Source organism: Neomonachus schauinslandi, chromosome 8 (genome assembly GCF_002201575.2).
Source record: "Neomonachus schauinslandi chromosome 8, ASM220157v2, whole genome shotgun sequence".
NCBI classification, from domain to species: Eukaryota; Metazoa; Chordata; class Mammalia; order Carnivora; family Phocidae; genus Neomonachus; species Neomonachus schauinslandi.
This window is the reverse complement of record NC_058410.1, coordinates 2,911,313-2,935,343: the sequence shown is the minus strand read 5'-3', so window position 1 is coordinate 2,935,343 and position 24,031 is coordinate 2,911,313. Positions and strand designations below refer to the sequence as shown.

General features: G+C 52.8%; 1 protein-coding gene across 2 annotated transcripts in view; it reads right to left on the bottom strand.

The window, feature by feature from the left end:
* Positions 1-8,843: 8,843 nt before the first annotated feature.
* RPS6KA2 (ribosomal protein S6 kinase A2) overlaps positions 8,844-24,031 on the bottom strand; it is a 155,509-nt gene continuing 140,321 nt past the window's right edge. For both annotated transcript variants that reach the window (XM_044917246.1, XM_044917247.1), the window contains exons 15-21: positions 22,821-22,910; positions 20,831-20,989; positions 19,035-19,196; positions 16,683-16,759; positions 14,812-14,929; positions 10,849-10,986; positions 8,844-9,423 (exon numbers count right to left, since the gene is read on the bottom strand). In XM_044917246.1, coding sequence (XP_044773181.1) covers positions 9,298-9,423; positions 10,849-10,986; positions 14,812-14,929; positions 16,683-16,759; positions 19,035-19,196; positions 20,831-20,989; positions 22,821-22,910 — 870 coding nt within the window. In that variant the 3' untranslated portion in view covers positions 8,844-9,297. The remainder of the gene's footprint in view (positions 9,424-10,848; positions 10,987-14,811; positions 14,930-16,682; positions 16,760-19,034; positions 19,197-20,830; positions 20,990-22,820; positions 22,911-24,031) is intronic.

Below are 24,031 nucleotides of genomic sequence, written 5' to 3'. Positions count from 1 at the left end.
TGCAGGCGGACGTGCCTGAGACTGACCAGTGAAACACAGCAGCCAAGGTCATGGGGGCTGGTGCTCCAGGTCAGGGCGCCAGACCTGCTCTAGGGGAAGCGCCGTGCCGGAGGTTTTCCTCTAACAGTGTAAAGTGATGGAGGCATCGTTGTCTTTTGATAGAACTTTGAGCTGCAGGGTGGACAGGGTTTGAGAAGCGACGTTGCAGCAGGAGGGCCAGGCAGGAGGTGATCACAGTGGCCGCGGTGAGAGCGGGGACCAGCCGAAGGGAGCAGGACTCCAGCAGTGGCAGGCTGTGATGACCCATGACTGTGAGGGGCGGGAGAGGGGCTTCCGACCAAAGGATCTCCGGATGTGACCTTTGGAAATGGTGTGTGTGGAAGTGTTGCAACTGAGTTCAGGAATCTGGAGGAGAGGCAAGTTTGGGACTGCGGGGGGTGATCCGCACCCTCTGGTGGCAGTCGGTGACCACTGCAAACACACCGATGGCCCGAGCCCCGTGCTGGGCACAGTAGTGAACTTAGGCGATCTACCTGCCACATCAAGGAGGCCACCTAACCCACCTGAGGACGCCGAAGCCCAGTTTAGAATCTCATATGGCCCCAGTTCATTCAATACCTTATCTATTTCTTTGTTAACAAATCATTTTTTTGTGCAAGGCATTGTGCTGAGCTGGGAGCAGAAAGAACACTTCCTCAGCGGTGTCCCAGGCAGGGGGAAATGGGAGCACCAAAGCCCAGGTCCCTGCAATGCTGGCTCGCTGTGGTACAGCCTCTCTGGGGAGCAACGGGGTCTAGAGAAGGTTCTACGGACACATTGCCTGAGCTGACATGACAAGGACAGGCAGGATTTCGTTTGTTAGACGGCACCCCGGTATCAGTAAGAAACACTCGTGACCAACGTTACGCCCAAACCTGCCTACAACACGTGGCACCAAGTAGCCGAGCGGATGACTGGATATAGACAGAGCTGTGGTTAAAGTAAGTCTCAGGTCCTTTCAGTGACGGAGCTGCCTGGGGCCCGGCTGTGTATGCGATGGCGTACACGACTTGGTGTGACTCAATCAGGCCCAGAGGGCGGCCAAATTGCCTCTACATTTCCTGCAAGGTGAACAGTCTTAATTAGAGTTCTCAGAGAAATGGAGCCAACAGGAGGTATGTTTCCATCTCTAGCTACATATCTATACCTCTATATCTATCTGCCTATCTATCACTTAGCAATCAATCGATCTGGCTATCTATCAAGGGAGAGGGAGAGACATTTATTTTAAGGAACTGGCTCACACCATCGTGAGGACTAGCAGGTCTGACGTGCATAGATTGAGCTGCAGGCTGGAGACTCAAGTAAGAGTTGGTGTTGACATGTGGGTCCGATGGTTGGAGACTCAGGCAGGCTTTCCGTATCGTCTCGAGAATTCCTTCTTCTTTGGGAAACCTTAGTCTTTGCTCTCAAGGTCTTCATCTGATTGGCTGAGGCCCAGGACATTATGATCTGCTTTACTTAGAGTCCGGTAATTGTAAACGTTAATCACATCTAAACCATGTGTCAGGGCGATGTCTGGACTAGAGTTTGAGCAGACACGTGGGCACCATGGAGCAGCTGTCCTGCCTTGTCCAATTTACGTGGGTCCTGGAAGGTTTGGAGGAAACAGAAGTCTGAAAAACCACTGGAACCTGAGGGGTGTGGGACCCTCTGGCTTCCTTTCATTTAAGACGTCAGGGCAGTCGCTTGTCAGGTGCTGTGAGGCCAAAACTCATTATTTTGTCATTAATCATCTCAAGGGTTTAGAGACTAAACTTTCGCTACCGCTCACATCAAAGCCCATTGGGTGGAATTCTATGTGATTTTGAATTCCTTTGGATGTGTATGAGTGAGGGTATTTTGTAGCTGGGCTACAAATGTTGTTAGCAAAACTCAAGGCTCTACAAATGAGTTTTAAATTTATGTGAAGAGCCTAATTCTTATCTTAATTTCTTCTTTAAAAAAAAATCTCATCCTCAATCTGAATATTTACGTTTTCAACTGTTATTTAGGACCAAAGCCAAAACCTGATGGGTTGAGTTTCTACGTCCATAGTTTTAAGTGACGAAGAAACAAGTTTGGGCCCAGCACGGGGGTGTCTGGAACGGTGCCGACAGTGCGTGGGGCGACAGGCGGCAGCTACGTGTGAGGCAAGCACAGCAGAACACGGAACGGACGTGTCCACCACCCTGTTGTACACCTGAAACCAACACAGCATCCTGTGTCCCCCGAACCGCAGTAAAACGGAAGCCAAGTTCGAAGCCTGTGACGTTGACGTAGCTCCGTTTGATCCAGTCTCCGATTTCACAATCTCAACTCCGGTCCAAAGCAGAACCGCAGGAGAGCTGGCTCAGCGGGGAACTGGTGGCCTGTGCCCGCAGAAAAGAAAGACCTGTGGATAAATTTCACGCGAAAACGCTGAAATTAACGGAACTCACCGCCAACAGTGATGCTTCTGAGCTGAAACCACAGCTATCATTTAGACAACGGGGCTTTCTTGCCGAAGCTCAAGTGTGATTAAAAGCAACATACGGGAAATTGTTTCAGTGCCACATACTTGTTTGATGTTTTTCCTCATCAGAGTTAAGTGACAAACATATCCCCAAATTGGACATATGTTGTCTAGGAGTGCTTTTGATTTTAGATCCTGAATTATAGCCATTAATGGGGACTAAATTAAATAAACTATGAAGTTCATAAGCTCTGCATTGAAAGGCTGTTAACACCTGTTGCTGAGAAGAACCAATCTTTTTTTTTTTTTTTGGTTGTTGTTGTTGTTTTTTTAAGTAGGCTCCACACCTACTTGATCTCTGCAATCAAGACCTGAGCTGAGATCCAGTCGGATGCTTAACCGACTGAGCCACTCAGGGACCTCAAGATCTGGTAAATCTTCAGGGCTGGTTTGTGCTTTGAACCCCCTTCCTGAACAGAGTAGCTACCTCCTTGCTCTGCTCTGCTCTCCTTCACTGCACTGGTTTATCTTACCATGTGTCTTACTGCTTACTGTTTATTTTCTCTTTCTCTCTGCCAGGGGATTGCCTTCACCAGCGGAAGGCTCTGCCTTGCTGCTGACACATCTCTAGCTCCTGGGACCGTGATGGACATGTGGTCCGTGCTCAGGATGTGTTTTTTGAATGACTGAATCTCTGCCATGAGGGACTATCTCATTCAGTCTGATTTTTCATGCATCAATTATGGAATTGTATCACTATGTGTGGAAACACTGGCAAACTGAAAAAAAAAAAACCCACGAGGTTGCAGTCACGTGAAGGAGGGTGCCGTGGACCTGAGTGAGGCCGAGCAAGCGGAGCTGTGGGGACAGGGGTGGGGGAGGGCGCGGATGGGGGCGGGGTGCATCCACACTCTCCGAAGGCAGAGCCGCACCTGACGCGGGGCCTCTGACTCTGGGCTGTGAGTCATGAGCTGCATCGGGACTCGCCTTTGCAAACGGGGTTTACTCATCTTACCTAGCAGGTCACCTGAGATGAAACCTCAGGGTCTGCTGGGGCTGCGCTGGGAGCTGGGAGCCAGGTCTGTGGTCCTTCCTGTCTCTTGGTTCCAGCACCTTGGGAAGTACATGTGGGCTAACGGCCTGGGTCGGCGGAACTTAGGACAAGGGACAGGCCAAATCTGAGAATAAACGCACAATCATCTGCATAAAAGGTGTGTGGAGGACCATTTTAGGTCCTACGAAAGATGGATACTTTATCCTCGGGTGCGTTTGTGATTGTGACTCAGGAGGAGGTCCCCATGAGAGTGAAGCAGCAGAACACCCCCAAACCTACCTCTTCTGCCCCGTCTGTTGGGGTCTCCTGGATGACGCTCAGTTCAGCATTTGGGGGCAGCAGATACAGAACGGAGACGCTATGGTTGGGAGGTGAATCCTGCATTTCTGTGTGTGTGTGAGCAGTCACTGGACGGTTTTCTCTAGGACGTTTGCCGGCGGGACAGCCCAGGAGGACAGAGGTGGTGTCCCCCTCTGGGGCAAAGGAAGCCAGCCCTTCTAAGTGACTGGGGTTTCTCAAGCCGGGGTGCCCAGCTGTGACCCAGCCTATTGTTCATGCATTCTCTGTCACCCCGGGAGACCTGAGGGCAAGGGGAGCAGGGGTGCACCTGGGGTGCATCGTGTCTTCGTCCACACGCACAAGACGGTGCCCAGCTGACATGTTAGCAAACTGCCCGAACCTTCGCCCACCCAAACAAACATGCAGCCTGAAGACTATAAGCAGATCGACGCTCACTCTGTGTGGTGTGCTAGACAGAAGAATGGGCTCTCAAATCCTGGGCCCCAGAACCCATGAGTGACATAGAGGTGAGGTTCAGGCTGCTAATCAGCTGACCCTGAAATAGGGAGAGTATCCTGGGGCATCTAGGTGGGCCAGTGTCACCACAAGGGTTCTCAACAGTGGGAGAGGAGGTGTGGGGGAGTGCTTGAGGTGAGAACATGGGGCTCGACCCCCTGCGGCTGGCTCTGAGTCTGGCAGAAGAGCCGGGAGCCCAGGAAAGCAGAGCCTCCAGGCCCCGGGGAAGGCAGGGCTCTGTCCCCGAAAGCCCCCAGGAAGGCAGTCCTGCCGACACCTTGACTTTAGCCCGCAACACCCACCTGGGACTTCTGACCTCCAGAGCTGTGACCTAAGGGACGGCCATCTCACCCCAGCAGGTCTGTGCCACGGGGTCTGTCACACAGGGGATGGGGCGCGGCTGGCTGTGGGTGTGTTCGGGGCATCCCCGCTGTAGCCGGGGGCAGAATGTTCACGTGTTTCCCGTGGGCTCTGGAATCCCTGAGTGGTTTCAACACCCGTGCCTTGCGGTGAGCCTGAAGGGTTTCGGGGAGCAAGTTCCCTCCTCTGCTGGGAAAGCAGCCCAGAAAGTGGTGGCAGAAAAGTGTGAACGTGTGTACGTGTCTTGCTTGTGGATACATGCTGCTCAGGAATTGACCAAATGGGAGGAAGAAATTAGGTTGGAGAGCTGAAGGCCAAGAGTGTAGCTTCTTGTTTTATTTCTGTATAAAGAGGAGGTGGGCATGAGGACGCCAGGTGGCCATGCCCAGAACGAGGCACAGCAGGGACGGCCGCCAGCAGCCCACCCTGGCCCCGGGCTTCGCTACCCACACACCGTCCACCGTCTCCTGCCCGTACCCATCCCATCACGTGGCCAGGCTCCGTGGGAGTGCACACATGTACACGGGCACACCCACGCACACCACACACGTGCACACATGGACACCACAATACCCCACATGCTTGTACAAGGCACATGCAAATATACAACACACAGGCACACGCACACACGTGTGCACACACATACTACACAGGCCACATACAGATACACATGTGTGCATGTCGACACAATACAGCACACACACGTGAGTATATAACCACACACACCTGCATGTGTGTGTACACACAGGCACACAACACACACCACAGATGCACAAATATGCTCACACCATACACAGGCACACACGAATAGCCACACATGTGCACACACCACACATGCACGCACATGCTCACACACATGTTCATCCATATACCACACAACACATATGTGCACACACTGACACACAAGCCACGCATGCACGCACACACACGTTCATACACACACTGCACAATGCACGTGTGCACGCACTCACACAAGCCACGCATGTACGCACACACACATGTTCATACACACACTGCACAATGCACGTGTGCACGCACTCACACGCCGGCCACGCATGCACGCAGAAGCTCCAGCAGGCCCCCACACACAGCTCTCAGTGTGGAGTGGATGGCCACAGTGTCCCACCTTCCCTACGAAGATGCCACCCTGCAGCCGCAGGGGCTGGCAGCAGCCCGAACATGGAGTGAGGGGACGGGAGGAGCAAGACGCTTATCTGCAGACTATTACTGGCAACCACACAGAAAGGCCAAAAATTATTGTTATCCTAGAAAAAGATTACACTTCATAAAACCCATGTTTATTCAAAAAATCTATTCAGAAAGTCTGGAAAGCGTAATAAATATCTGTATAGTGGCCGCCCATCTCAAACATAAAATACAAAGCGTGAACATAAGAATGACCTGTAAACACAGATGCGGGCTTGTAAACAAAGTGCTGAGTCGGGGTCTGGGTTGGAAGCGTGCTCCACGGGCGACTAGCGGTGGCGAGTTCGAGTCTCCCGGGTTTCCTCCTGAGCTCTGCGAACCCACGTCTTCTCTCCACCCAGGCACCTGCAGTGTCCTTTTCCATTCTAGAATTTTAAGGACTCTTGGAGAGGTGAAGGGCAACAAAACCATTTGGAAAGAAAAAAGAGTGCAAATCAAGGTCGTCATGTGCTTGAGAGAATCAGTCAAGTGTGAGGCAACAGTCCCAACGTGTGGCTTTAGGAGTAACACCATTGAATGAACAACACCGGCTAACGTTAAGTACTATTATCACTTAAAATGCTGGACAATCTTCCAGGCATCAAGACACACAAAGTTAGATGAAAATCACGGACAATCTGACCTAAGGATACAGGTGAAATCTCACTCTTGCCCAAATTTGACTTGGGGGCGGCATCTGGCAGAGCCCTCACTCTGGTGGGGTGAGTCAGGTGTTCCTGTCAAACAGGGGGGCCTGCAGGTGGGGCGAGACCACAGTGGGCTCCCTGGGGGGACCGTGGGGCAGTGGGGGAGGAGGCCCAAGGACCAGGGCTCGGTTTTCTCACAAGAGTCTGTGGGCTATGATCCAGAGGGGGGATGGGTCCACGGTCTGTGGGGCTATGATCCGGGGGGGGGGACTGTTCCGGGGTCTGTGGGGCTATGATCCCGGGGGAGGGACTGTTCTGGGGTCTGTGGGGCTATGATCCAGGGAGGGGGACTGTTCCACGGTCTGTGGGGCTATGATCCGGGGGGGGACTGTTCCGCGGTCTATGGGGCAGCCATCTGACTCCCTGTGGTCTGGCTGCCTGTGTGAAGCCCTGGAGCCGCTCAGGGCCGGCAGGGGTGCGCCCCACAGGGGACGCAAATGAGAAGTAACCCCTTCCTTCGCGCCCCACTGCTGCTTAGAAGGCTCAGCCGCTGGCTGCTCCCCTGGACCTCGGAGTTCAGTTTAAACTATGGTATCGACATCTCTAGGCTGACTTTGTGGAAGGGTTTCAAGTATCACCGCGCTCTGGATAAGGTGAGAAAGCAGAGGTATTTCACAGACATTCAAGTAGAGTTGGTTCAGCACGGTCTCTGCGGCCACCGCCGCACCCTGGCCTTGGCTAAGGGCACGACGTGGTGCGAGGTGAGCCCCGGGTCGCTCTGCGGCTCTTGGGGTGTGGCAGGTGGGGCTGCGTGCGTGGTGGCACCGAGAGAGCGCACGGGCAGGAGCCGTGGTGCGCAGGGAGCACCCGCTGTCCCCTCTCCCCGCCCGCTCCTGGGCTCCTGCCCCCTCCGGCCCGCGTCCCTCCGTGCTCCTACTCTCGGCGAGCAGAGCAGCCCGGCCGCCGGGCGGCACACCTCGGCTGTGGGAACCCTGGAGCAGTGGCCTGGGCAGCAGACGGAAGGTGTGATGACCTTGGTGCCTTCCTAGGAGGGCAGACCCGTGACCTAAGGGCTATCCAGTTTCTCCTAAGCTTCTAATAATAGATCAAATAATTCAGACCTAAAACAGAACTATTGTGAACCAAGCCTTTGTGGCCTCGGGGAAAAGCATTTTCTAGTGAGAAAATAGGGGGGATGCCTAATGAGGCTTTGTGGGAAACAGGTTCAAGAACCTGCCCCCTCTCCCCCCCTGCCCCGGCTTTTACGTCTGGTGGTTCTCTGAGGGGGGAGAAAGGCTCACAGAATTGTAAAAGCTTCTGAAATAAGGTTTCATTTTAAGGTCTGAGCACAACTGGAGCAAGCTAAGGAGTTATACTCAGAATGCCGCATGTTGTTCTTTGTCTTTTTGAGGTGGTGTAGTTGGTTGAGATGGGGGACGAAGGGAACAGTGAGATACGTCTTCTTAGTGAGCTCTGGCTGAGGGCCGCAGGTGCCCCACACCCAGCGAGGGCAGCGGGGAGTCTTGGGCCGGCCTGGGGGCACCCCCGGTGGGGCCGGTGGGAGGACACCGAAGGCCACCCGCTCTCTCCCCTCCTGCCCAGGCAGTGGTGCCCAGCCTGTCCGGTTTCAGTTAACAAGAGGCGCACAGCCCCCTCCCTCGGCACTGCGCCCCTCCCGTGTGCACGCGCCCCAAGGGAAACATTAAATGTCTCTGCAACATCAGGTGGAAACCAGAAACACAAATGCAACACAAAAGCACAGCTTCTACAAAGTGCATGGCTACCCTGGGTAACCCACCTTTTGGCTCCCCTCCGGGCCCCAGGGCGGCAGCAGGGCCTCCCGTGCCCCCCTCCCGGCTGCATGGGACTGAGAGCACGCCTTGAAGGAAGGGACAGAGCTCAGGGTTGCCAGGGCTCACGGATCTCCCGTGGACCGGAGAGGGGAAGGTGAACACAGCAAAACCACGGCTTTGGAAAGCACAGGGGGCTGACGGAAGGCCGCGGCCAGATGTCAGGCCCAACGCGCTCTGGGAACCTGGGCGGCCTTGGCCACGGCTAGAGCCAGCGCGGGAGCGTGGAGCCTCAGCCCCGCAGCCCTGGCCGTGGAGGGAACAAGGACACAGGGCGGGGGGCACAAGCTCTCGCTGGCTCCTCCCCAGGGACGCGCCATTCTTGTGAAAAGAGGCTCCCCGGGTGAAGATACCGCCTGCCGGTTCTGGGCTCTTCCCCCCGTGGGTCTGCGACCCAGAGAGAACACCCAGCACCTCAGTCAGGAAGAAGGGCGATGGGACAGGGCTCTTTGGATCACTGGGAGGGGACCTGGCGTCTACTCTGGGTGCCATGTGCCGACCCTGTCCTTCTGGCAACCCCAGACCGCAAAGGCCAGCCCCACCCGGGGAGGCTGTGCCGTAAGCTGGTCAGCGTGTCCGCCCACCCGAATCACTAGGACACGTGTGTCGGAAACCTGACCCAGTTACTGGCTTTATCACTGGAAAAACCCTCTCTCTATAAATATAAGCCATGATCGTAAAAGACCTCCGGAGTCCGAAGGAACCCTACAGGCATCGGGCGTGGTGGTGTGCAGTGAAGTGAGTCTGTCTGGCTTTGCTCGGGGTAAGGAGGCGGCAGGGCTGGCACAGCAGGGCGTGGGGAGGTCACCGGTCTGGATCCAATCCCGCTGGCGAGCAGGCGTGGAACGAGCGGAGGAACCTGGGCCTCCGAGCCCGGCGTGGGCACCGCGGCAGCGCCCGACAGCCCAGGACGCTCGGCAGGGCCGGCTCGCGCTACAGCCTCGTGGACGTGAGTCTCTTCATGCCCCTGCGCTGCGCCAGGCCGGACGACAGGACGGGCTCCAGCCGCGGGGCCTGCGGAGCCCTGTTCAGAGCCAAGTAGGTGGCGGCCATGGCCCCCTGGGGAAGGAAGGGAAAGGGCGGCTGACCGCGGTGCCCACCCCCTCCCGAGCGGGGGCCTGGGGCCTCTCCGAGCTGTCCTCTCCCACGCACGGCCGGGCCTGCAGGACCCCGGCGCCGGGCACGTCCGGCACACTCTGGGTCCTCCTAAATGATGGCGCTTCTGTTCTAGTACCGTCCCACACCCGCCTTGGGCTGTGCGTGTGACCTGAGGTGTTGCAGACTCGCAGGGAGCCCCGGGATGAGGTCACATGACCCCTGCTGTACGGCATGTTACCACACCAGCCGGATCTCAGGAGACGGGCTTTACCCTCCAAGGACTGGCCCTTGGGGCCTCCGTCCTCCCCACGAAGCTCCAAGCAGCCTCTGCCAAGCACGCGAGGCAGAGGCTGCTCGTGCCCGGGCTGTGGACCCCAGTCCTCGGATGTCAGCCAGCCCATGTGGGCTGCACTGCAGTGTGGGCGTACCACGACCGAGCTGGCCCGAGGCCACCGTCTGGCTGCAGTTGGGTCTGGTGACGCCTGGCTTTGGTGACTCTGATCACAGTCGCACCGCACGGTCGGACACTGCACGGTGGGGTCGTCGGATGGCAGGGTCTACCGAGACCCAACCGTTGAATGAGCAGCTGCTCTGTAGCTGAGAACCTTTTGATCCCTGGGCACAAGACGATCTCAGTGACGCCAGCTGCGGCCTGACCTCTGTTCCCTCCATAGCCTGTGTCTCTGTCAGGGGCTCCAGGGGTCAGGATGCTCTCGTGGAAGCTGTGCAGCCAGGTCCCATGTGGCACGTGCCCTGGGAAGTGTCTCAGGAAAATGGGGTGCGCCCGCCGGCCCAGCCCAGCGCCCCCGCTCCCGGGGATCAACTTTTCCTGTGGCCCAGCTGCACGCAGCCACTTGGAGGGCCTTTCTGGGCCACAACAGGAGATTTGAGGAGGAGCGACAGAGGCAGCGGGCTCCAGAAGCCTACAGTACTTACAGTCTGGGCCTCTACACAGAAGTCTGTGGACGTCTAGAACCCAGGGCTTTGGCACCTTGAATTGGTGCAGATGCCCCACTCCCTCCACCTCTCTCTCTCCCTCCCTCCCTCTCTCCACCCCCGTCTGTCTGTCTGTCTGTCTGTCTGTCCTACTTTGTCTCCCCGCCTCCTTCCGTGTCTGTCTCTGTCCCACATGCACACACACAAACCCAATGAAGCTGCTCAGGACTGTTAACAGAAGTTGCAACTTACTCAGAATTTTGTGTGTGATTGCTTGTATTGAAGAAATGTGTAAAAGTAAATTAACTAGGGATACCTGTTTGTGCCTCTTACTGGTTCGCTATCTGCTTCCCATACTGTGGTTTCTTTAGGTTATTTTGAGGGGGATCAGGGCAACTTTCCTGGGCCCCCCACCCCCAGCATCTTGCTCTCATGACTCCCTGTCCGCACCTTCACCAGGTGGACGTCTTGTCTGCTGAGCTGGTTTTGGGACAGGTACTCTCTGTTCACAATCCACGGGTGTTTTAGGACTTGAACGGCCGTCAGGCGCTGATGAGGATCCACGTGGAGCATCTTGGACACGACATCCTATAAGGGAAGACAGCAGAAGCCGGTTCGAAGAGCCTCCTGTGCAAAATTCCTTCATTCCCTCTCACGGCAAAACCTCACCATTGTTCTGACCGATTCTCTGCATTTGGGTGTCAAATGTTTATTTTCAGCCTTAAAAGTACGTGAATGATTTTTGAATTTTAATTATCATCACCTTGGTGGCTCACCTCAGGTTTATATCGTGTTAAAGATCTTACATGCAAGGAGAAATCAAATGTAGAAATGCTGAACGGTGCATGTAATTTACTGAACTGCTATTTTAGTAAAAATGATACCCTTCCAAAGGGAGAAGCTAGGTAACGACTGTCCCACAGACATAAACCAGTTATGACAACGCATGTAGTGTCACTTTTATTAGCACTGTCCCCAAACATTTGCTACAAATCAGCACCAGCCACAGAACTGTCCATCTGGAGCCATTACATGGGTCCAAGGGGCCAATGTCCCCTAGGGGTGATTTTCTTATGTGACTGTAAGATAATCACAATAAAGATTCTTACGACTGTGGCTTAAAGACAAAGCTCCACTTAACATTCACACATGGCATGACACGCACATGCATGTGCACACACACACAATTACAACTGTGATGTGGATCTGCATGGCATTCATGAGGCCGTCTGCACATGTGTGATACACCTGTTCTTGAGAGAGTCATCGGGATCGTCCTTGGGGGAAAGAGGGCCAATATTACTGTCCCTGTTTTGCAGATGACATTTATAGTGATCAAACAACTGTCCAAGGAAGAGCGATGATGAGAATCCGTGTTTTCCTGCTAGGCTGCTCACCTTACTCTGGTATTCCCGTGGCATTTCACAGGGAAATAAGGGAGTTAGTGTACGTACACAATATGATGATGATGCACTCAACAGAATTTCTGGTCATAAACCACAACAGAGAAATACTATAGACTAATCCAATATCCCGTTTTGAATAGAAAAATCAAATGCCTTTTAATATTTGGTAACACTGATCTTAGTAACTTCTTGAAACAAGTATCTCCTAGAAGCAGTATTGTTTCCATTTCCACCGGTAAGACTGAAAGCAGAGAGACCTGTATTGTTTGCTCAAGATCTCATAGTAAAGCAGTGTTTCTATGCAGTGCCTGCCAGCTGCACTGTAACAACACACAAATCCATAGACTTTGTCTGATTTTGGAGAACTGGAGGTTTTGTTGCATGTTTGGGGAACACAGAGAGGGGAAAAGGCATGGGGCAGGTGAGGCAGAAGATACGGTGGTGAAGGGGCAGGAAGAAGTCGTCAAGGTCCCAGGAGGCAGTGAAGCCCTCTGCCTGCAGCAACAATCCTGGTACTTGACTTGATTGCTTTCCTGACACCTTCTCCCTGGCCCCCACTCCCGCTTCCAAGGTCGCCTCAGAAACCACCTTGCTGGTGGTTTTGCCAAAGAAACCACCAGCACCCAAGTCCTGGTCTACTTTGGGGACCAGAACTCGACAATGCCTATACTCTTTTGAGACAGAGTGGATGGATGGGAGCACTGAGAGCGTCAGGGTCTGACACATGGGAAGTGCTTGCTAAAGGCCAGGTGCCTTCTCTTCTGCCATCACCTCTGCCGTGACCTCCATCATCACCTCTGCCACCTCCTTCACCATCCCCTCTGTCCTCTCTTCCATCATCTTCTCTACCGTCTCTTCCACATCTCCACCATCATCTCTGTCATAACCTCCATCATCTTTTCCACTATCTTCTCTACCACTCCCTCCACCATCATCTCTATCATCTTCTCCACCGTTCCCTCCACCACCTCCTTGACCATGCCCTGTCACCTCCTCCATCATTTTCTCCACCATCCCCTCCACCATCTTCTCTGCCATCTCCTCCACCATCTTCTCCACTATCACCTCCACCATGACCGCCATCATTACCTCCACCATCTTCTCTGCCATTCCCTCTGTCATCTCCTCCATCATTTCCCTCACTGTCTCTTCCATATCTCCTCCACAATCTTCTCCACCATCCCCTCTGCCATCTCCTCCACCATCTTTTCCACCAACACCTCCACCATGACCTCTGTTATCACTTTCACCACCATCTTCTCTGCCATCCCCTCCGTTATCTCCTCCATCATCTTCTCCATCATCACTTCCACCATCACCTGCATCATCTCTTCTACCATCACCTCCACCATCATTTCTACCATCTTCACCAACCCCTCTGCCACCTTCTTCATCATCTTCTCTGCCATCACTTCCACCATGACCTCTGTCATTATCTCCACCATCATCTCTGCCACCTCCTCCACAATCTTGTCCACCACTTCCTCCACCATCTTCTCCACCATCACCTCCATCATCTCCTGCACCACCTCTTTTACCATCACCTCCACCATCTTCTCCACCATCACCTCCATCAACTCCTGCACCATCTCTTCTACAATCACCTCCACCATCTTCTCCACCATCACCTCCATCATCTCCTGCACCATCTCTTCTACCATCACCTCCATTGTCACCTCCACCATCTTCTCCACCATCACTTCCATCATCTCCTGCACCATCTCTTCTACCATCACCTCCACCGTCACCACCACCGTCTTCTCCACCATCACCTCCTTCATCTCCTGCACCATCTCTTCTACCATTACCTCCACCATCTTCTCCACCATTGTCTCTGCCACCTCCTCCATCATCTTCTCCATCATCACTTCCACCACCTCCTCCATCATCTTCTCCGTTATCACTTCTACCATCACCTCCACCATCCCCTCTGCCATTTCTGTATGAGGTCACACAGTGATGATGATGGCAGTACCAGAATCAGAACCCCGATGGTCTACTCCTCTCCCAGTCATTTTATGGCAACACAGGAAATAGACTGAGGCTGCTTCTTCCGAGTGGTGGTGTTATCATTGACTATTTGATTAGAGAGGAATTGATGATCTCAACTGAAAAAGACTAAGTCTGATGTCTCTTTAAACAAGGTTGGTCACAAATAGTGAAGCTGCAGGGAAGCCTCAGTGCAAAGAGTTTTAAAGTAACAGAAATACACCTCTGTCCCAGAGTTCTTCTTGATCAGTCTGTGATCATTCAGGGCACTCAGTTTGCAACATCACTAAAACTGTGATAGTTAATTTTATGTGTCACCTTGACACCTCTGTCCCAGAGTTCTTCTTGATCAGTCTGTGATCATTCAGGGCACTCAGTTTGCAACATCACTAAACCTGTGATAGTTAATTTTATGTTTCACCTTGGCTAAGCCATGGTCTCTTGTGTTTGGCCAAACACCAGTCTAGATGTTGCTGTGAAAGTCTTATTTAGATGAGATTAACACTGAAATCAGTCAACTTGGACTAAAGCAGATGACCCTCCATGATGTTGGTGGGCCTCATCCAATCAACTGAAAGCCTTAAGATAAAAAAGACCAAGGTTTCCCAAGGAAAGGGAAGTGTGCCAGCAGACGGGCTTTGGACTCAAGCTGTAATGCCAACTCTTCCCTGAGTTCGCAGTCTATGGACCTACTCTGTAGATGTTACACTTATCAGCCTCCACAATCTCATGAACTGATTCTTAAAAACAAACCTTTCTTTCTCTGTATCTATGCACCTCCTATTGGTTCCGTTTCTCTGGAGAACCCTAGTACACCAAGACAGTAGAAAATGTGAAAAGTGCTGTAAGAAGACTTTTGCAAAAAACCACTTTTTTTTAACTGAGAAGCTAAAAAAAAATCTGTGAGATAAAATACCTGAGTTATTTATATGAAAGGTATCCTCTAGCTTCCTCACAAATACAATGGTTAATACAGAATCTCCACATCTGAGAAGCAAGAGCGCTGGAAAACACTCACCTTCGCGGCATCGGAGATTGAGTCCCAGTTTCCCCCAGAAAGGGCGTACTTCCCACTGCCAATCCTTGCCAGAATCTCCTCAGGAGTATCATCTGGTCCATTTGCAAATGGGGTAAATCTGTGCAATGAGAGAATGCATGGTATGAGTTCTGATTTTATGACCTACAGTAAAGTTCACAGCTTGCTATTGCCTCTTTTTGTTGTTGTTGCCTTTTTTTTTTTAAGTAGGCTCCACACCTAACATAGAGCCCAGTGTGGGGCTTGAACTCACAAACCTGAGAGCAGGAATGGACAAGATCAAGAGTCAGACGCTTAACCGACTGAGCCACCCAGGCACCTCTGCCTCTTTGTTGTTAAAAAAATAGCTCTTTCTTTGCCATTGCGCTCCAAATTCAGGAGTCATGGGAAAGCGTCACTTATTTCTTAAGCTATGTCCATCTTCCTAAGTTGGTCATTGGTGTAGGTCGATAAGGCAAGTGTAGAAAACTCTAGGACCCAAGCACGAGCATCCCTGGACCCTTCCTGGCTCCCCTGGTGACCGAGTGTTTCAATGGTTGGCCCGGTCATTCGGTTTCCACACTGAGACTGTGGTATAATGGAGGAGGACCTGAGATTTGAAGTCTGATAGACCTATGGTTGGTCTATTACCAACTCTGGTTCTCTGATAAATTAATGTTTTAAGACTTGATTGCACAATGGGGAGAATAAAACACTCACAGGGATCTACATGGACACATATAAGATGCCATCCGCATCTGCCCCACTGTGAATTATTCCATCAGCTCCCAACATTATCCAGGGCATGTCAATACATGCCTGTTAGAAAAGGAATTGTATGTGATCCTCACGGCACTTCCTTTAGTGGGCAGGTTGGTGATCTGAGGTTTATGTACAGACAACGTGAGTATCAGAAGAATCGCAGGGCAATCCAACGGTGTGACATCAGGAAGGTCCGGGATGCCTTCCCTGCTACTGTGGTCCTCAAGGCACAGCCCCAGGCTCACGCGTCCGCCTCCTTTCACTACAGACACTGATCACTCACTTATCACGAGATGCCTCATTAAGGCCACAGAAAAAACAGGCTACTCCCATTCATTCTTACCAGGGCCTTTTGTCCATTTTATTATAGTGAGCAGGACTGGATGGTCTAGAGCTCTTTTTTCCTTCTGTGCAAATCCTTAATAAATTTAAAAACATAGGTCCCTCTGGGGTTCTTTGGATCCTAGACCTTTAAGGCTGGAAGCCTTGAATACACAGTGTCCTCTTCTCATTCAAAAGTGAGGGAAGTAAGGCCAATAAAGGTCAAGGAGTCCAGGCCAGAAACAGAGCTGGTGAGGGGAACACCTCGGATTGGAAGCAGATGTGCACACAGCAGACCCAACCCTCCTTCTGTAAGGCCGGCTGTCTCATCTGGCGGCCACACAAGTCAGTCACCTGCTTTTACCTGGCTGCCTTTCTCGAGGTGCTCTTTGACCTCGAAGCCTTTAGGGGTGCTTCTTAACTCAAGAGGATGTTTTTAAGAGAAGATGTTGTGACCCCTTAAGGGGGCGGCCTGGTGCCAGGAAGAATGTGGACAGATGGTCAGAGGCTTGGGTTTTTTGTTGATGAGCTGAGTTCTGTGCTCCAGTTCCCTAATTCTGGAGATACATTTTAAAGAAAACATATGGCCAACTTTCTTAATCCCTGCTCTTTAGTTGTCCTGAAAGGGCTAAGGAGGTGTTTACCCAAGACCTGTGAGTGTGCGTCCCCGCCCGTGGCACCGGGGCAGGGCTGACCCTGGGCTGAAGGGACAGCCCCTGAGACGTCTGCCTCATGATGTCTCGGGCACACATGCCATCGCATGCTGACCCCTATGGGAGAGTGTGCATTACCCCGCCAGCATGGTGTACAGCAGGGTCCCCAAACTCCAGATGTCACATGCTGCATCGTAGCCTTGCCGCTTCAGGACCTGGAGGGGGAAAGCAGACGACAGATGAGCTCTTGGTGAAGAAGGTTCAAGTTCATAGGGTGTTGTTCTGATGTGACCATGAGCTGGACAGGTGGGGAACAGGGGGATATCCTTTATTAACGCCAAGTCAACCATGATGCTCTGCAATAGGATTCCCCAAAGACCAGCGCACACATGGGAACCATAGCTCTTGCTAGATACGTGACAGATAGCTTGGAAACACTTATTTTAAGGCAGAACTTTAAAATAATTATGGCAAAGTATACATAGCACAAAATTTACCATCTTAATCAGTTTTAGGAGCACAGTTCAGTTGTTCAATGATCTCCATCCATCTCTTTCCTCTTGCAAAACTGGAATTGTCCCCATTACACAGCCACTCCCCATGCCCCGCCCCCAGCCCCTGGTTCCCACCCTCCTCCATCCGTCTCTGTGGATTTGGCTGCTTTAGGACCTCATATGAGTGGAATCATATAGTAATTATGCTTTTCTGCCTTGCTTATGATGTGCCCAAGGTTCATCCATGTTGTAGTGTGGACATGATTTCCTTCCTTTTTAAGGCCAATACTCCTTTGTATGAACGCACCACATTTCGTTCATCCATTCAGCTGTTGATGAACACATGGGCTGCTTCCACCGTCCGGCCATTGTGAATAATGCTGGTATGTACACGGGTGGGCAAACAGCTGCTCTTGTCTCTGCCTTCAGTGCCCTTGGATATTGGCCTTACTGCATTACTTGGTAATCCTGTGTTTAATTTTCTGAGGAACAGTTAAAACAGAAGAATCTTCATGTGTCCTAGGATTACATACTTCAACAGAGGGCAATCCTCTGATGTAGTTATAGCTGAACAACAGTAAAGACAGCAGCATAAATATTCATGGATTACTGTACATTACTGGATTTAGCACTGATCTGGAGTCAGGAGAGCTGGGTTCAACTTTCTTAGACACAAGGGCAAGGATGCCACCTTTCCGTCATCGTATCACCGATGCTGTGTGCTGGGTCGGCGGCGTGGTTGTTTAAGCCCGTGCGTCACTAGCTGAGTGACCTTCAAAAGTCACTTGAACACACTGAATCTGTTTTTGTTTTTTAATCCATTCAGTGTGGCCAGTAGTATCTACCCTGTGTGCCTCATATGGCATATGAAGATAAGAGTAAAAACTATTGGTAAAAGTGCTTTGTAAATGGTAAAGTAATATACCAATTTAAGATATTCTATAATCGCTAAAATCAATACTATCAATATTAATATTGATCAAGTAAGGCAACAAAGAGGCTTATAAGCAGATTATGTTAAAGGGGGCTACAGATAGCATCTGGGTAACCTGAAAGTGGCTTCGCAGCCCACCTCTGGGGGCCCCATGCCCATCCATATCCCGGTTCAGCACCCTGCTGCCTTCCTCGCGACCGATGGCGGGGGCTACCTCTCAGTTCGAAGACCCACTACCGGTGCCCGGGGACCTCCTTTTTTTCTCTTCTCTTCTCTTCTCTTCTCTTCTCTTCTCTTCTATTCTCTTCTCTTCTCTTCTCTTCTCTTCTCTTCTCTTCTCTCCTCTCCTCTCCTCTCCTCTCCTCTCCTCTCCTCTCCTCTCTTCTTTCTTTCTTTCTTTCGTAGACTCCATGCCGAGCATGGAGCCCAATGTAGGGCTCGAACTCACGACCCTGAGCTCAAGATCTGAGCTGAGATCAGGAGTCGGACACCTTTCTCTTCAGACTTGCTGTGCGCCTCATTGCAACCCTGGTCCAGTTTCAGCAATAGCCAGAAGGATCCGCACAGAATCCAACATCTGTTCTGCTTCCTGACCCCTCATCCCACCAGCCACGAGTCAGTTCTGCTCTAGTGGCCTCTCAGGTTTTGTTGATACTTAAAGCAAGAAACTGGGTGTGCCTCATAAACACATCAGTGACTTCAGAGCCTAACGAAACCATCCCCAGGGAGCCTGAGAAGGGCCAGATGTGCAAGATGGTGCTGCCCAAATTCTCCAAGGCTCTGGATGCGGCTGAGAGCCCTCCCATGCAGAACACTACGGGCCCTCATATTAAATCCCACAGCGCACACGGAGCTGATCCAAATGGTCTATTGCATGGTAACAATTTTACATAAAAACATCACCATTAACAATTTTACAAATAGGAGAATGATAAAATAACTGTGTTTGAGCAAGGTCAGTGGCTGGTTCTTTTTTGACTCATTTCTCCTCTCTGACATGACTGCTCAACTAAATCAAGGTGACTCCGATGTACCAAATGATCCACAGCTCGGAGCTCTTACCTCTGGGGCAACGAAATTTGCCGTGTAGCAGGGTGTCATCAACAGCCCATTCTCAGCTCGAAGCTGCTTGGCAAACCCAAAGTCACAGATTCGGATGGATTCAGGGTTTCCAGACTCGTCCATATACAGTATATTACTCGGCTTCAGGTCTCGATGCACCACCTGGAAAGGCAGTGGGCGAGGTTGAAGCAGGAAGGGGAAGGGGGAAGCATTCAGAATATAAGGGGTTTTTTGGGATTGTGACCCTGAGCAGGTCCTGCAGCTGGAAGCCGGTCCGCTGGGACGCTATGTTCTTTAGGGCGGGTCTTCCTTCCTCTCTTGCTCTCGTATTGACACTCAAGTAAATAAGAAGCTACCCCAAACGAGAGAATTATATACAAGGAAATGTCGCTCTGAGCTCAGGTGACGTGCACAGAAAGATTTCTACAGGTAGATGTTTACTGTGCACCCAGAACGCTCCAGCGCTGTCAGGGGCTCACTAGAGAGCGAGGTAGACATGCAGCCTTTGTCATGGGTCAGGTGACTCCTGGGCAGCGATCAAGCGATCGACAGGAGCCCTACCTGCACCTGTGGCGGGGGAGGCGCAGGGCGCTCCGAGCACGAGGGATGGGGGCGGCGAAAGCCATCCTGACATCTCAAAGCAAAGCAGCTCTCTGGGGGCACACAGCGATTTCGTCTGACAGGGAGAGAGGCTGATTGGGAGCACACGTGGGTGCCCTCACACAGCCTGGAACCTGCTGTGCTGTTAAAACCCAGGGGCAGAAGATGGAGGGAAGTTGAAGGGACACACATGGGCAGAGGCTCCAAGGGCAGGGTAGCAGGAGAGTTTGGGGCCAGGCCTATCACCTCCCTCATTAAATAGAAGCCAATCTGGAAAAACCATCATCCCACGGGCTTCCTCTAGAGTTCGTTCTGGGAAAACGCTTCGCACTCCCAGACCACTGGGTGACCACAGAAAGGCCTGTGGTGTGGTCCTGGAGGAACATCCTCCAGTTCGGAGGTGACTGCATTTATTTTATTTATTTATTTATTTATTTTTTAAAGATTTTATTTATTTATTTGATAGAGAGAGACACAGCGAGAGAGGGAACACAAGCAGGGGGAGTGAGAGAGGGAGAAGCAGGCTTGCCGCTGAGCAGGGAGCCCGACACAGGGCCCGATCCCAGGACCCCAGCGGAAGGCGGACGCTTAACCACTGGGCCACCTAGGCTCCCCAGTGGCTGCATTTTAAATGCTCATGACCACGGGGCAGGGCGGGCCATGGAAGCGCTGTCTGCTTCACGGGAGGTGCCGAGCGATGGTCTGGAAGCAGACAGCCAGCTAGGAACCCCAGCTCTCCACTCACTCGTGCGCAACCAGCCCTGGGCAAGATGCCTAACCCCCCTCTGCTCTAATCTCCCGGTCTGTGAGCGGGTGTAATCTGGAGCTCAGGGCTGCATGAGCGAAGGGCACAGAGCAGCGCCTGGAACCCGGTGAGGGCCTCGGCCAAGCGAGCTCTCACTTTCTCTGTCCTCTGCAGGATTCCTTTGTGTTGGCTAAGGATTCAGTTGTAAATAGAGCAACATGTCCCTTTATCCAGCCCAAATACTTTTTCTCTATAACTGGTCCAGGTAAACTTAATTTCCCTACTAGCTGTGGGGCACAGTGTGTGTGCAATGATCTCAGACACGGAAGGGGCGGCGGTGACACAGAAGGAAGCCAGGACAACGGGGGTCCCCAGCTCTGGAGCCAGGGAACTCTCTCCCGGTCCAGTCTCTCCTGTTTTTGTGTTGGCCATGCGGCCGCAGGCTGCTTACCCCCTGGGAGTGGAGGTAGTCCATGGTCTTGGTGATGGTGCACAGCACATCGCTGGCCTCCCGCTCCGAGAAGTAACGCTGCCGGAGGATGCGGTCCAGGAGCTCTCCGCCGCGCATCAGCTCCATCACCAGATACACGAACTTCCCGTCGTCGTAGACCTGGGAGGCGGAGAACGGAGCATGCGGTCACCCTGGCGGCCTCCACACCGCCCCGCCCGCGCAGGCCTGCCTGCCATGGGGGAGAAGGGCAGCCCCGGAGGCAGCCCCGGCCAGGGCAGAGGCTGGGGGCTCAGTGCTCTCCTGGGTGTGAAAACAAGGCTCCGGGTGAAAGTGAGTGAATGGCCATTCCAGTCATACCCGACGTGGTGCTTAGGGAAAACCAGCTTTAATCATCTGCTGCAAAGCAGGGAATGAGTCAGCGAGGCCAGGAGCTTGCAAGGTGAGACTTTAGCTGACATGACTTGTCCTGATCTGGGCCCCCACTCCCCTCTGCCATGGAGAACTTCGGAGGTGGAGCTGGGCTGTGGGCCCAGAGCCGAGCTCCTCAGACTTCAGTGTGCACAGCCCCAGGGGGTCTCGTTAGCAGGCAGGGTCCAGGCCAGCAGGCCTGGGTCATGTCCAGCTGGCCCCAGCGGCCCTCCCTCCCCCTGCACCGTGGACGAGCCTCAGAGCTGCCAGACCCCGGAGCCCGGCAGGGAGGGGAGGCAGAGGGAGACAGAATCTGCCGTTTGCAACAGTGCTCTTATCTCAGGAAAGCAATGGAAAAAGAGAGTTTTGTCACACCACCTTCACTCTCATGAGCTTAAACAACAGCCCCACACCCCTCTGCTCTGGCTCTTTCCATGACATGCTCGTGTGGGCCGCAATCTCCCTGCACACCAGTGCCCAGGCATTCGGAGGACCTCGTGGAAACAGGGCTGAGCATCTAAACACGAATAATTTTTAGATTACGAATCAGTGAGTTTCCAGAACAATTCACTAAAATAATTTGCCTGACTCTGAGCTCAATGCAAGATGTAAAGTTGATTTTGGTGTATTTATTTCCAGTTTATGCCTCAAAAAAAAAGCTCTACTTTTGAGAATGGACATACGATGGCATCTTTGGCTCAGAATCACTCACCCCAACATAATGAAAGTGGTTTGAAAAGCTTAGAAGTTTTCAAATGAGCTGACTTCTGCTTGTGCATCTTAACACATGAATAAACACCAAAACGGCCGGAGGACCGGGCTGCACCACGGAGGTGCCTGGGATCCACGGGGAGAAAGCCGGTTCACTTCACGGGTTAACACAGGGACTCATTTCACACTTTGCTCCGAGGTGAACTGGCATTTTGCAGTCCCCTTGCTCCAGGAATTGACGGGGCCCAGCGGGAAGTCGAGGCGGCCCCCAAATCTTGAGGGTTTGGGTTCACGACACTGGAATCATTCTGGAGTGTGAGCGTGAAGGTGGCGAGGAGACAGCTCTGTGTCCCCTCTGGCCCCTGACACCACAGCCCTGGGCGCTGGGCTGGGCTTTCGAGGGGCTGGACCCCTGCCCCCTTCCCTGTCCCATGCCGGGACCACTCATCGCCCAGCAGAGGCAGAGCAAGCTGGGAGGAGCCCCACGGCCAGAGCTTGGTCTGGGGTCTCAGAGCCGCCCCAGCCCCGTCTCAGCCACGCAGGACTCTCCGTTCTTGCTGTGTTTAGGAATGGCACCGAGCAATAACACATCTGGATGAAAATTTGCACCAGCTTCTTTTCCTCCTTTATAGTCCACATTACGTGATTCGGGAGTGTGGTGGCGGGCAGGGGGCTGCTGTCAGAGGGACGGGAACTCGGGCAGCCGCCGGGTGATTTTGAGGGGCACGCGGTGGGGGCCGGCTCTGGCACACCCTCCCAGGGGCGGCAACAGTGAACCGTGAAGAAAGCCGGTGCCAAACCAACGCCGGCTTCGGCGCCAGGTGAGGAAATGGGAGCACAGGGAACATCACTGCTGCACGAACCCACTTACGTCTTTGAGGCTGATGATGTTCGGGTGCTGCCCGTACCTCAGGAGAATCTCGATCTCTTCCGAGGGGTCTCTCTTACTCTTATCGATGATCTGGAACAAGCAGAGCATGTGACATGAGGCTCTGGGATGGCATCAGCAGGCTCAGACCCTTTCTGTCTCCTCCCCCTCCTCCCCTGCAGCTCACGCTCAACCAGGATAAGTGATAGTTGCCTAGAAGTTCAAGGCAATCCTCTTTCCCAATTAGCCTAAGAGTGACATTTACAAAAAGGAGGCACAAGGGGCGCCTGGGTGGCTCAGTCGTTAAGCGTCTGCCTTCGGCTCAGGTCGTGATCCCGGGATCCTGGGATCGAGCCCCGCATCGGGCTCCCTGCTCCGCGGGAAGCCTGCTTCTCCCTCTCCCACTCCCCATTTGTGTTCCCTCTCTCGCTGTCTCTCTCTCGCTGTCAAATAAATAAATAAAATCTTAAAAAAGGAAAGCCGGCACAAGCCTCAGACACGAATGTTAAGATACTACAGGGTTGGATAGAGAACGGTGGGCTTGGGGGGCTCACACGGGCACCACCAAATAGCAGCAGGTGCTTTCAATCACCGTGGCAGGCTCTGAGTGGGTGGCCCATGCTCTTCGCTCTGCCCAAAATGAGCCTCGAGCGGCTCTCTGCACATCTCTTGCTTTACCCGGCGGCAACACACCAGCCGCCACGTGGGACCGAGGGCCTGGTCCTCCCCAGGAGATGCTGGGGCCGGCGTGCATCCTGAGTCGGCCACCGTGGCTTAGACACGAACCTTCCTTCCCCTCCGCCACCCAGCGTTTGCATTCCACGTCTTAGGATAACAGATAAAATCCTTCCACCCGTGAAAACAGATGGCTTCCAAAGACAGGACGAGGTGCCGTGAATAGAAGCCTGCTTGAAACAGGGAAGCCTCTGTTGGCCGATAATGGCTGACATCTCTGCAAGTGGTTTACTTATGCCCTTGCTCCCACCTCTACGGGGTGGAACCGGTGGGGGTGGGGGACGCCATCCAAGTGAATCCCAAGCACATGCGTTAGAAATGACACTCAAAATGGAAGAATCCCTCATACTGTTCTTGCACATTAGTTTCACCTAATTTTAAAATATTTGCTCTTTGGAGAATGTGCCATGATTTGACTACCAGAGTAGGAGGGAGATTTGCTTTTACCTTCTCTCACATCAGACTCTAAGCAAGCTTCG